The sequence below is a fragment of the Lathamus discolor genome, chromosome 2 (assembly GCF_037157495.1).
Source record: "Lathamus discolor isolate bLatDis1 chromosome 2, bLatDis1.hap1, whole genome shotgun sequence".
NCBI classification, from domain to species: Eukaryota; Metazoa; Chordata; class Aves; order Psittaciformes; family Psittacidae; genus Lathamus; species Lathamus discolor.
In genome coordinates this window covers 115,609,548-115,622,051 of record NC_088885.1, presented here as the reverse complement: position 1 = coordinate 115,622,051, position 12,504 = coordinate 115,609,548, and the positions used below count along the sequence as shown (strand labels likewise).

Here is a 12,504-nt window from a genome sequence, read left to right as displayed (position 1 = left end):
TGGGTTTGGGTTGAGAGAGGAATGTGGTGAATCTAGTGGTTGCACTTACTTCTCTGTGTACCATTACATTCTTGGTAAACCTGCCAAGATGCAGGGAGAAGAATGGCAAGTAGAGAAGTTAGGACTCTTTGTTTTTTCCTAGGCATGTGACAATATTCCCTATGCCTCTGTGCTTGAGTTCAGGGTTCAGTGTTCATAGTGCTAGAGTACAAGATTGCAACACGTACTGTATTGCACAACTGACTTTGATTGTTCTGTGTTTGATTGTGTTCTGGTCCGCACAAATTATCCAGTTGAGTTTAGTGCTGAAAGCAAGAGTCCTGCCTGTGCTGATTTTTTTTTTATTTTCTTTTTAATCTGCTTTTGCAGTCAGTACATCAGTGTTTTACAAGGGTGGAGTGCTATTTTGGGGGTTTATCTTGGTAAAGTCTGAGTTGCTTCCATTTGGGGGTATTCCTGGTTATTAAATAGAAGCAAGGAAACAGAGAATTTTAGTGAATTTCACACAGCAAGTTGATGTCCTTTAAAGCAATTAATAGCCTGTGCCTTTTTTAATGGGTACTGATTTTCTATATTTTGCTGTTCTTTTCAACTGGATTTTTACACCTCATGCTCAAAACTTCAAAGATTAGCGTACTTAACTGTAAATTAGTGAAAATTGGTGTAGTCAACAGAAGAACCTGTCCATCTAGAACCATTCATGTGAGTAAAGATTTACAGGATCAATTCATATTATCTGCAGTGTCTCCTCAAAAGACAGTTTCTATCATCTGTCACCTTCAGGGTTAGGAGAGATGTTTGACCCAGTGACCTCACGAAATCTTTTATGTTTTAATATATGTGAAAATTAAAGCTTTTTAACTGTGTTCTAGTTATCTTAATTGTTTGCTTTTGTTTGTCCTACAGAATTCCTGTTTATTGTATGACTTAAATGTCGTGGATCTAAACGAAAGTAAGAAGAGAACCTGCTGTGCATTCTGAAATTTCTCATCAGAAAGTATTAACTATTGCAAAGGAACACACAGTTGTTTAAAAGTGAGCCTCTGATTCCAAAACACATTATTTAGGTGTCTTTTGTATTAAACAAACTTTGTTGCCAAATGTTTTGATATGTTTATATTATATTTTCATATTTTTAATGTGAAGTTAAAACAATTATCTGACTTTGGAATTAGCAGATGCATCACAGGATGACTGCATTTGCATGTAAATGTTTTCAGAAATGAACTCTTTAAATGTACTAATTTTGTCTTAATAAAAAAAAAAAAAATACCTTGACTTTTTTTCCCCCCCCTGTTCTTTATACCAGACTTTTCATGTATTAAACATTGACATCATCACATGATGCATGACATCACTTATATTGTCCCCCAGATAACACCTCTTTAAGTAGTGGATATTTAATACAGTCACCTGGGAATTTTTGGCTTTGTTTCTTTTATATCCATTTTAGAAACAAAGCTGTCACTTGAATACCCTTGAATAGGGAGGTTACAAAAGGGCTGAGAGAAAAGAATAAGCCGTATACAAGATCAGTATGTTACTGACCTTCCTTAGAAGGCAGAAATCACAGAACAGAATGCATCCAGTAATAATTATCTTGCTAATATAAACTTTTATTATCCTGTAGGATAATTCATGCAGGTGTAAGCAGCATACCTGCGTATTCAAAAATTCCTTTTGCCATACATGATCACAATATTAAAAGGGTAAGCAGCACCTGTCTGATGCTGTGAGAGATTTATGCTATTTTCTTAAAGTATAAATACATCAGGTATCTGATTCTGCTTATTGTGGCCTGTTGTATACTAGTATGTAATATCTTTAATTTCAGTGGAGGATATCAGATTTTATTTATATTTAAATGAGGGCAGAACCAGGATGCCAGTTTCTCTTCCTTTAACCAAAAAGCAAAGCAAACACAAATCAAACCTGCAGGACATGCAGAAAGAAAACACAGGTAGGGAAATCTGAAGAATTGTGGCGATTATATTGTGCTATTATTTTTTTTTTCCCCTGGGAGATGTGGTTTTGCTGCTTGTTTAATATAATTGGTTTATCACAATTTGTGAATGAATAATACTACTGTGCAACATGTGTTGTGAGCTATCCGAGCACGTCCAGAATAACTAACTGCGCTGATTTACTGTTCTGGAATGTCACTACCCTCCTGAATTACGCCTGCTTTTTTGAGGGCTGTTTGCAGATTGTCTTAATATCAAATTGTTATTAAATTTGGTATTGAGACAGTGAGCTCAACTGGAAAGTGCTTTCTGAAGCACATGGGACCTAATGCGTCTGAGTGTACTGCCGGGTTACTGCACCACTAGGCCATTTAGTATGCTTGCAAAAGGGCTGCAAGAAGATGGGAAGGGCTACAGATTCACAGCCACTCCTGACAACTCGTCATTGCCGGTCACTTAAGGTAGCTTTCAGAGCAAAATCTGAAATCGGGGAACAAAGGATAATCCCTGTCTTATTTACAGCCATAGCAGAGGAAGAAAACAGTGCTGCAAGGGATTTTGAGAGGCTGCCTGGGTCCTTCTCCTACCTCAGCCTCAGATCAGCTGTCACTACTGTATTGCAGGAAGATGGTTAGATACCTGCAGAGATGGAACTTTCACTGTCTCTCCAAGTGGTGGTCAGTCCTTACTTAGCTAGTTTGGCAAGCAGGAAGCTTGCTAACAGCTAACCTAAGTGGTACACATGGAAAGCAGGTTCTCCCTTTCCTCTTGATGTCGGTGAACAACTTTGCCTGCCCTCCATCTTCTATTTAGGCCAGAGAACTCCTGTCCCTTCTGCCTTCTCTTGTAGTTCGCCATTTTTGTCTCTCTCCTGTCAGTATTTTTGAGTTGGTTCTTAACTCTGCTAGAGTGCAGATCTAAAAACTGAGCAGACTATTTAAGATAAAATATTAACAGCTGGGGAGATCAGAATTATTTTTTGTTAAGATATTCATTTGTGATACTCCTATTTATGCATCCCAGCATCAGCATAATGCAAGCTACCCAATACTGCTCGTAATCCGTAATTTCTTTTCTGAAGAACTGCTTTTTTATCCTTCCATGTTCTTATGCAGTCGATTATTGCTTTGTATACGTAAAACCTTCTGTTTCTCCCTATTCAGTGGCATTTCAGCTTCTCCAGTCTGCCAAGATCCTTCTGAATTGTAATGCTGTACTCCAGCATAGTTGGAGCTTCTTCCTGTAGATACAGTCTCCAAATATAAGTGTACTCTGTTCAGTCATCAAAGATGTTGATGAAAGTGCTGAATAGTTCTGGATCCAAGACAGATCTCAGTGAAATCCCATTCAATGTATCCTTTCAGCTTCGAAGTACTAATTACTCCCAAATAATTTTGCGCTCATTGTATATACTTGTCTAGGCCGTATTTTATTTTTTTTTTTCAGTTAGGAGCACATTTGAAATCCTGTGATCCTCACTCTTTCTACCCTATCCACAAAGCCTGTTACGATTTGATACAAGTAGACAAGATTGATCTGGTATTGTTACTGACAAACCCATGCTGTTACTTCTCATACCATTACTTTCTAGATTCTTCCAAGTGGTTGGATTACCTGTTGAATATTTTTGCTCTTAATGAAAAATTCAGCTAACCAGTTTGTAGAGCAGTTTCCTTCCACCCTTTGAGAGAGATGCAATCCTTTTTTGGTTTTCTGGAACCTGACTTGTTCCCAATATTGATTCTTGGGGATAATCAGTAGCAGCTCTAACATTGCTTGAACCCTAAAGGAGTTTCATCAGGTTCACTCTACCAAAAAATCTTTAACTTTGATTAAGTATCTTCCAGTCTATTTCTTCATTTTCCTAGTCTAAGCTCTCAGGCCTTTATCAGTGGTGCTAGTAGTGAAATCGCATCTGCCTTTTAATGAGGTTAAAAAAGGCATTAAGCATACTGGTGCCACCAATCATTAAGTGATTTCCCTCTCTATGGAACAACAGACCATTTTTTTTTCCCTTGCTCTTCTCACTATGCATCTTTCCAACATCCTTGCTATCTTTCAAATCTCGTTTTCTAACATTTTGGGACTGTATCTTTCTGGTTTTGTGCATATGTAGTCCATATATTTATTAATAATTTAATAATTTGACCACATTTCTACTTTATTTCAGGTCATTGAAGATCTTATTATTGAACCAAGTTAGTCTTTCACTTCCTCTCTTTACTCTGTGTAGATAAAGTTCTGCAGTTTTGCCTTCAGCAGTGGGTCTCCAGTGAACTTTAAGCTGCCCTGAACTCGTAGAAGTTTAGCTACTAGTTCTCTAAGTCTTAATTTAGTTCCTCCTCCTCTTCCTAACAATGAAAACAGGTAAAAGAGGGTCAGATGGATTTGTAATTTTAAATTTCTTCTCTGTATAGCTAATCACAATTTAAAATACAGTAATTTCTTCTACACATTTTTACTTCTCACAATGTTTTCTACTGCTTGTGGCTTAGGTATGAGCTTGTCATTGGTTCATTTTAGGGAGATGCATATGCTTATGTTCCCATGCAGTGTTTGCAGGATGCCTCACCCCTGCTAGCTGATGCAGTGGGCTTCACCTAACATGCCAGGTAGCATGAATGCTCTCCTCATCCCATACTCTGCTCTCCTGGAGCAAAATAACTGCCTTTTTCTAAGCATGTGCATTGTGGACTATGTTCATAGGAGCATGCCACTGGGAAAAAAAAAAAAAAAAAAACACCAGAAAGGACCAAAAAACCTCCCAACAAACTGAAACACTCTGTTTGGAGGCACTTTCCCAACTGGAAAATAGGATGGGAGTGACCTTTCATTTACTCCAAAGCTGGCTGGATGATAGCGCCACACAAATTCCCACAGATGGAAGTTTTAGAATAAATGAAGGTTAAATAAGAGATTTGACTGGAAAAACAAGGTCATCTCTTACAGTGAAATAGAACATAAAGGTGAATGTTCACACCAGACCCTCAGATCTCTTCAGAATACATATCATAAGCAAAGATTGCTTGGATTTTGCCAGTAGGACAGGAATAACGTTCTCTTTCAAAATGTGAGATGCACAGACATCACCTATACCAAATGCATCATTCTCTTCCCCCCTCACCTCAGAGAAAGATAGGTATTTAGGATGTAACTCTGAAATGATCACTACATCTGTTGTTTCCCATTGGACTTGTAAAAACATGAAAATCAGGCCTTTGATATAAAGGCAAATCACATGTAGGAGGAAGAAATGCAAATTCGTAGGGTTTAAAAAAATACATACTATGATGGCTTCACATGAAACTTGCTCATATAAGGCTCTGAGTTTTATTCGGTGTATGCATACTAACATATAAAGCATGTTACCATGTTCATACTGAAATCAGTTTGTTGTGAACAGCTCCATTTCAAATGTTAGCATAGATTGAACTGATGATGATCCAAAATGCTTTAAAAAACATTTTATTGGCAATGCTATAAATATATACCAGAGATTTTACTGCTGTGTAAACATGCTGTGAAATCAACAGGAAAGTCAATTCAAAATGCATTTAAGAATAATTTCAGGAATTACTCCGAGTCCCCCTACCTCTGCATATGGTTTTATGGCAACAATTTGCTGTTGATACATAAAGGCTGTCTGTGAGTGCCACCTGAAGAGCACGTACATGAAAACTAAGATGTTGTGCAACTGAGGCCCTGATCCTGAGGTGGATCCACTGACAAGGGATTCCTCTCGAGGTCAGACACAGCATTTTGCACCAGTAGGAGACTGGTAAGAGATCACACTAAGGCATTGCTAGGCATTAGAGAAATTATTGTATCTAATGTATTAATTATACACAGGTGTAATTAAACCAAGAATTCATCTGAGATTCATATGTGCTGGTGATTTGAATACTGCATATGTAATACTAGAATATATTTCAAGGAGCTTGAGCTATAGCACAGTTAGAACAAGTAACAAAATCACTCAAGAACTCCAGTGAGACATTTAAATACTAGTAAGCTTTATGATATCTCTTTGCCTGTAAATAACCGAATGAAATTTAGATAGTATCTGGAAGTTGCATGTTTTTAAAATGCATCTTGTTTCAGTAGGGTGGGAAAGAGTGGGTTGGGTTTCTACTGGTTAGAGGGAGCACAAGCAGAGTTATATGAACACAGACTTAAAAGCCCTAGGACATCTAAAACCATCTGAAGAATGAAAAAGTCTTTACAGAAAAATCAGCAGCAATTATTTCTCTGTGAAAGATGTCTTTATTCCTAGACAGAAGTGCACGATGTCTGAGAGAAGCATACACTGCAAGATGGTATCTATCCTGAAATTAATGGTACCCAAGATAGCATTTAAAACCAACCCTTGACAGACTAGTGCTGCAAGTCCTGCCGAATCCCAGTCTGACCTGATCTGCTCTGCCTTTTACACTGCACCCAGTAACCTAGTAAAACCTGAACAAGCTAAACCCGTGCTTTAGCTTTCTCTATTTCACCAATAATGCTTTTAGCTATTATATTACTTTGCACTTCAATAGCTTAATTCACTTAAGTTGTTCAAAGCTGTCGGGGAGCTTTGTAAAAGGGAAGCTGCTTCAAAAAGAAATTATAACCCAGTGTCATATTTTTAAAGCTAACTGTTCTGGTAGGTGGAATCCAACAGCAGCATGGCTGAGCATAGAGACTATAGTGCAGGGAAATCCCAGCGCCAAACTACAGAGCTAAAGCACAGACCTGCATCAGGATGAGGTTCAAACCAACTCAGCCCCATTTAAAGCAACAAAACTTGGGGTTTTCTGTAATCCCCTGTGCTTCCAGGGTCTTTGTTTCATCTTGGAGAGCATGGATAAAGTCCCAGTCTCTGTTTTCAGAAGAGCAGAACAAGAGCGCGTCTGTCTCTGCCCTTCTTGTGCTGGCGGTGCTGCTGGCACCCGCAGCTACAAGGGCACGCACCAACAGCCGGCCCTGGACCAGGCACGTGAGGAAGGGGGAGCAGTGGGAGAGCTCTTCCTACAACAGCTCTTCCCCTAGCACTGCTGTCCCAGCAGTCCCAAGGACACACACCGTGGAAGACAGAGCCTGGAGAGAGATGTTAGCTGCGGATGTTTCCAGTCATCTTACAAATCACTGAAAGGCACTTTTCTGTTTCTAGTCGACAGTACAGCCGTAAATGCAGCCAAGTTTGCTGCAATAAAATAAACAGTTTTGACACAAGAGTGAGCAAAATAAACTTAAGCACAGCGCAACGCCACCACCCAGGAGTTCGTTTTTCTGGTTTCATTTCCGAGAGTTTCCGCGGTCTAGCAGTCTTGAAATAAAAATGCATTGAAAATATATAACATTAAATAAAATATCTTAGGAAGATCACGTAAGATTTCATCACATGAGACACTTTGAAAAGAGAACTAGTAGTTTATTTTAAATTCCCCTGTGGCTGGAAGACCCTTGAATACACAATACATGTAATACTTGCAGGTGCAGTAGTGATGATTGATAGAAGTAAGTCAAAGATTTTCCTCTAACTTCTATGCACTACTCTTCATACTTTAAATGTCCATTCATGCTTCACACAATAGATATAATAGTAGATACATAACCAAAGTTGCCATCTAATTGGATTTTTTTTTTTTTTAATAGTATGAATTTCACATGGAAAGTTCCTAGGCTAAATTAAATAGAATCATAGAATTATTTGGAAAGGACCTTAATGCTTATCCAGTTCCAACCTCCTGCCACAGGCAGGGACACCTTCCACTAGACCAGGTTGCTCCACGCCCCGTCCAACCTGGCCTTGAACACTGCCAGGGATGGGGCAGCCACAGCTTCTCTGGGCAACCTGTGCCAGTGCCTCACCACCATCACAGTAAAGAACTTCCTCCTCATATCTAACCTAAATCTACCCACTTCCAGTTTAAATCCGTTCCCCCTTGTCCTATTACTCCATGCCCTTGTAAAAAGTCCCTCTTCAGGTTTCTTGGAGGCCCCCTCTAGGCACTCGAAGGCTGTTACAGGTTCTCCCTGCGTCTTCTCCAGGCTGAACAAGCCCAGCTCTCTCAGCCCGTGTTCACAGAAGACATAAATAGTGCAAAGACACAGCTGGACCCCCTTGCTGAAGACTGCTTTAATAAATGAAAAGAGACATTTCATCTCCAAGCTGCAAACGCGCAGCAGACGAACCCCCCATCCCCTTCTGCAGTGCAGCAGCCCCTATAAATCCCTGTGCTCCGAGAGACGCCCGTCCCCAGACACGCAGGGGGCCACCTGCGGCGCGGCTCGGCCCGAGGGGCGCTGCCCGGGCTGCAGGTCGGGCGAGCGGTCGGAGGGTGGAGTGAGAGGGACAGGCTCGGCGGCGGCGCTCCGGGCCGGGCGGCCAGCCCGGCACTTTCCTTTTCGGCGCGGGGAGGAGCGGCAGCTGCGCAGGCGTTGCTCGCACCCTGTTGATTAGTCAGTGCTGGGATGGCGCTTCCTGGGCCAGGCGCGGCGGCGGGCGGCCCCAGCCGGTCCCGGGGGGCGGCGGGAGCAGCAGCAGCAACGGCAGCCCAGCGGGCCTCCCCTTCTGCCTAGCCCGGCATGTCCCGGCGCGGCCGGCGCTGAGCGAGGCAGGCTCCCTCCCTCCCTCCCTCCGTCCTGCCCTCCGTCCCCCTGCCCGCTGGCTGAAGCCCCCCCCGGGTAGGAGCACCCCGCCAGCGCTGCCTGTCTGGCTCCCCCTTCCCTCCTTCCCCTCCCCGGGCCGGGAAGATGGACCCCGGCCCGCCGCTGGGCTGCAGCCTCAAGGACATGAAGTGGAGCGCTGTGGCCGTTCCCCTGGACCTGCTCGTCAGCACCTACCGGCTCCCGCAGATCGCCCGGCTGGACAGCGGTGCGTGGGGCGGCCGGGGGGGCTCTGCGGGATGGGGCCGGGCGGGCACCGGGCGCCGCTTCTGGGGAGGGCTGACAGAGCCCCCGCGGCACCCGCTTTCCTCGGCGGCTTCACCTCCCGGGCGGTCCTTACACCCACATCTGCCGCTGCCGGGTGCCGGTGCAAGGCTCCCACTCGCTTCGGAGTCCGTGCGATGCTCTGCGCCACGATACCTGGGTAATATCGCCTTTACCGTGCGTCCCCAGGGGAGCTCCGTGGAGCCTGTGTGCTGTCAGCTGCCCACCGAGGAAGGTCTTCGCAGTCTCAAGTGAAAGCGTGGAGGGGCATTTTCAGTACTAGAGAGCCGGTGCTGTGATGAGGTGATGCTGTACCAAGGCCAAATAAGAGTAGGCTAAATCCCATACGTTATGCTTCACAAAAAAAGCCACGGATCTGTAAAAAGAGGGGTAAAGTGAGGAGCCTTTATGGTCTCCAGAGAACTTTTTATTACTGTTCACTTGGGTGCTCACCTGCCGTTTCTAAGTCTGCAGCTTTTTGTTTACTCCAGGAAATCAGAAACAAGTCTGGCAGAATAGCTGTGACAGCGATTTACCTTTCCTAGATGCGTGTCTTAGAAAGCAACATGTCAGCACAGAGAATGGGGGGAAAGGGAATTTCTTATAAAGGCTCAGACAGCTGCTTTATAATTGCGTGTGTGTGCGTTGCGTGGTAGCGCCATGAAAACTAACTCCCCTGTCTCTAAGGGAATGCAGGAGATAACTCATAAATCAGGGGAAAAAATGCAGGGATTTTAATTTCCCAGTTTATGAAGTTACGTTGTACTTACGAGGTGTAATAGAGCAGATCGCTTATAAAGTTTTGTCGTGGTTTGAAAAGTTGAAAATGAGCACAGGCATCGTCCTCTGTGACTGCCGGGTGTGCAGACCAAGACCAGGATCGGTTTATTACTTAACTGCAGTTCCCATAATCCAGTGATGATTCAAGCTGGGGCTTTTTTGACTTTGTCCCTTAACTGTGCAGTACTTTTCCAATCCCTTGTAGTGCTTCCTCAGAGCTGGCACTCAGAAACAGGTTAAAGAAAAGCCTCTTTGCCTTTTTAACTGCAGCTGGCTGTTTTTCACACTGTGGAATGTATATATTGTCCTGTGAGAGTGGCAAAGCTGGTATGTTAAGGAGTTCCTCGTGGTAATACCTTCTGTCACTAGAAACAGCTAAGATGGCCTCCAGTCACTGCACTTAAGGCTGTCAATTTACTTGAGATTCCTGGCAGTGATTCAGGCTTTAACAGGATGTATATATTGATGACTTACTAATTTCCCTCTCTCTCTGTTACACTTCCCAGTCTTCCTACTCCTCTTGTCTTGCTTCACTGGAAGAGACCTGAAAGAGCTTTGTGGATAGAAAAGTTTATGGGGTTTGAATCAAGTAATTTTGGGGTTTTTGGTCTTGTGTCAGACCTGGTGACGGGAATATCCTGTGTCAGGGAGACGAAGAAGTGTGTTTTGTGCAAAGGCTTTTTTTTCCCATGTGTCACACTTACAGCATATGCACAGGCAAGTGGATGTAGTAAACAGACCTGAGGTCTTTTGCCCATGTCCTGAGATGGCCAGACATGAGGCAGCTGTTGGTGTAGGTGCCCTGCGAGTAATGATTCAGCCCCACACTAAACCCTGTGAGAAAGCAGGCTCAGGTACAGCACTGTGGAGGCTGTGGAGGTCTGGCCAGTTCAGCATGCAGGCAGAGGCTTGTGGGTCTGCTTTACCTACTCCTGTGGATGTACCTTTTAACTTCTGGGACTACTGATGGCAGACAAATCAATGTTTCATAAAGAAAGCAGACGCCGTAGTTGTGGTGGTACCAAGAGAACACTTTCCTATTTCGAGAGGAGGTTATCTGGGAAAGCAACCATCAATCGGTGCATAGCCTCTTAAAACAGGGAAGCTGGGAACGTGCAGTGTTCGCAGAACTGACTGGAGCACCTGCTGTCCTGGAATGATTGCTCTGCATCCCTGTCCTTGTCTTGAAAAGCTAAATGAAGCTCTATCAGAGAATTCTTTATGTAATGCTGCAGAAAACAAATGCAGAGTCCAGTCCAAATGTGTGTCATTCAGTGCGGAGGAAGTTTAAGGCTACCTCTGTTAACAAAGTAGCGTCTTGTGTGTCAGGTACTCATGGATGTGCCAGGGTTCAGTTGCATTGACATGGCTTTGCCTCCTCCTCAGGTTCTGAATTCCTCTCCAGACCAGTGGAAGCTGCATGTGTTCTGTGCTGTTGGAAATCAAACCACCTGTAGATGTCTGTCTTCAGTCACCTTCTGGTTTTATGGCTGGCTTCTGTCTGTAGTTGTGAGTTGTTTCTAGGCTGGTTGTTTCAGGCATCGTGAGTGTTGATGAAAGACAGAATTCATTCCTTCTGGAAGAGCAGAGTGTAGAAGAGGATTAAAAATCTGGAGATCCGTCTTCTTCACAGTTACAGTCTTACTGTGTGGTTTATACATTTCTTAATGGCATTTAGCACTCAGTAGGTAATGTTCTTAGATGATGCCCACATGAGATTTCCAGTTTTTTACTGTTGCTTCACCTTTGTGCCTTTTGGTTTGAAGGGAGATAATGGGTATGATGAATGCAGTTTTATTCTTCGAGTTTGGATGTGGAGCTCCTGGAAAATGCCCTAAAGTAGTTCAGTTTGATGGTTTTGACAGTATGAAGTTATGAAATATTTATGCACACTAAATTTGGTCCTCTGCTAAGAACGGAGAGTTTTCATGATGGTTTGGGAGGAAGTAATCTGTTGTTACATCAAGATATAGTTGGAAGTAGTTAGGCATCAGTGCCTACCTTATCCATCTAGAAATAATAAACATGTCATCTGTTTTTTCAGATGAAATTTTAAGGCGGTTTAGTTGTGTTCTGGGTTATGCTTTTGGATGCTGTTAAGTAATAAGTTTTGTTTTCATCTCTTCATGTGTTTAATATTTTGCTGGTGAATATTGTCATATTAACTGAACAAATAATTGGGGGGGGAGGGGGGAACTTGTCACTTCAGAGGAAGCAAATGTTTTTTCTATGTCTTTTTTTTTTTTCCAACATACATAACAGCTTAAATACTTCTAGAGGATAACTCAAATACAAAACTGCTGAAAGAGTGCTAAACTCCATATCAAAGAAACTGAATGGGCTTTACTTCATGCTGCGGAGTTCACCGAGTGGGTTGTTTCAGATGAAAAGAAGCAAGGAGGAAGCTTTGTGCTGTGTTTCTCCTGTCCTCACCCCCTGCCATCCTGATGTGCATTGTCACAACTGAATCCCACCCTAGTGACATGGAGAGGCTGTGGGCAGGAGAAGTGGGGAAAAGATTTTGCTCTGGGAACCCGCAGCAGAAAGAGCTCTTATCGGAGTGTTGTTGTTGCACCAGGGCAAAAGGTGAGTGTTGGTGGTCTCTGGGAAAACTCGGATTCAGGGGAGGGTTCAGATCATCAGTAGAAAAGTCTAATAGCGAAGCGGTGACTGTATCTTGTTGTTAGTGCTGAGACTGCTGTGTGTGGTTATCTCAGGACTTTACATTTCTGGTACTTACATTTCTAAGGATAATTTTGGAGGGTAGAAGAGAAATGCTGCCAGGCTTAAGATCAGGAAAATACTGTTTTGCATAGAGCTTCAGGCCGAGCTTTTGCTTGTAAGC

At 43.0% G+C, this 12,504-nt stretch overlaps 2 protein-coding genes and 1 long non-coding RNA gene across 4 annotated transcripts in view; 2 read left to right on the top strand and 1 right to left on the bottom strand.

The window, feature by feature from the left end:
* LOC136008644 (ras-related protein Rab-10-like) overlaps positions 1-1,318 on the top strand; it is a 33,550-nt gene extending 32,232 nt beyond the window's left edge. The window contains exon 6 of one of the 2 annotated variants that reach the window (XM_065668189.1): positions 907-1,318. In XM_065668189.1, coding sequence (XP_065524261.1) covers positions 907-981 — 75 coding nt within the window. In that variant the 3' untranslated portion in view covers positions 982-1,318. The remainder of the gene's footprint in view (positions 1-906) is intronic. The other variant, XM_065668190.1, reaches the window with a different exon arrangement.
* Positions 1,319-7,362: 6,044 nt separating this feature from the next.
* On the bottom strand, positions 7,363-9,879 carry LOC136008643 (uncharacterized). The gene is made up of 3 exons (XR_010610173.1): positions 9,650-9,879; positions 8,793-9,255; positions 7,363-8,398 (listed from the first exon to the last, which is right to left on the bottom strand). It is a non-coding gene; the product is annotated as an uncharacterized LOC136008643 (long non-coding RNA).
* GAREM1 (GRB2 associated regulator of MAPK1 subtype 1) overlaps positions 8,174-12,504 on the top strand; it is a 108,007-nt gene continuing 103,676 nt past the window's right edge. The window contains exon 1 of the mRNA XM_065668187.1: positions 8,174-8,823. Coding sequence (XP_065524259.1) covers positions 8,703-8,823 — 121 coding nt within the window. The 5' untranslated portion in view covers positions 8,174-8,702. The remainder of the gene's footprint in view (positions 8,824-12,504) is intronic.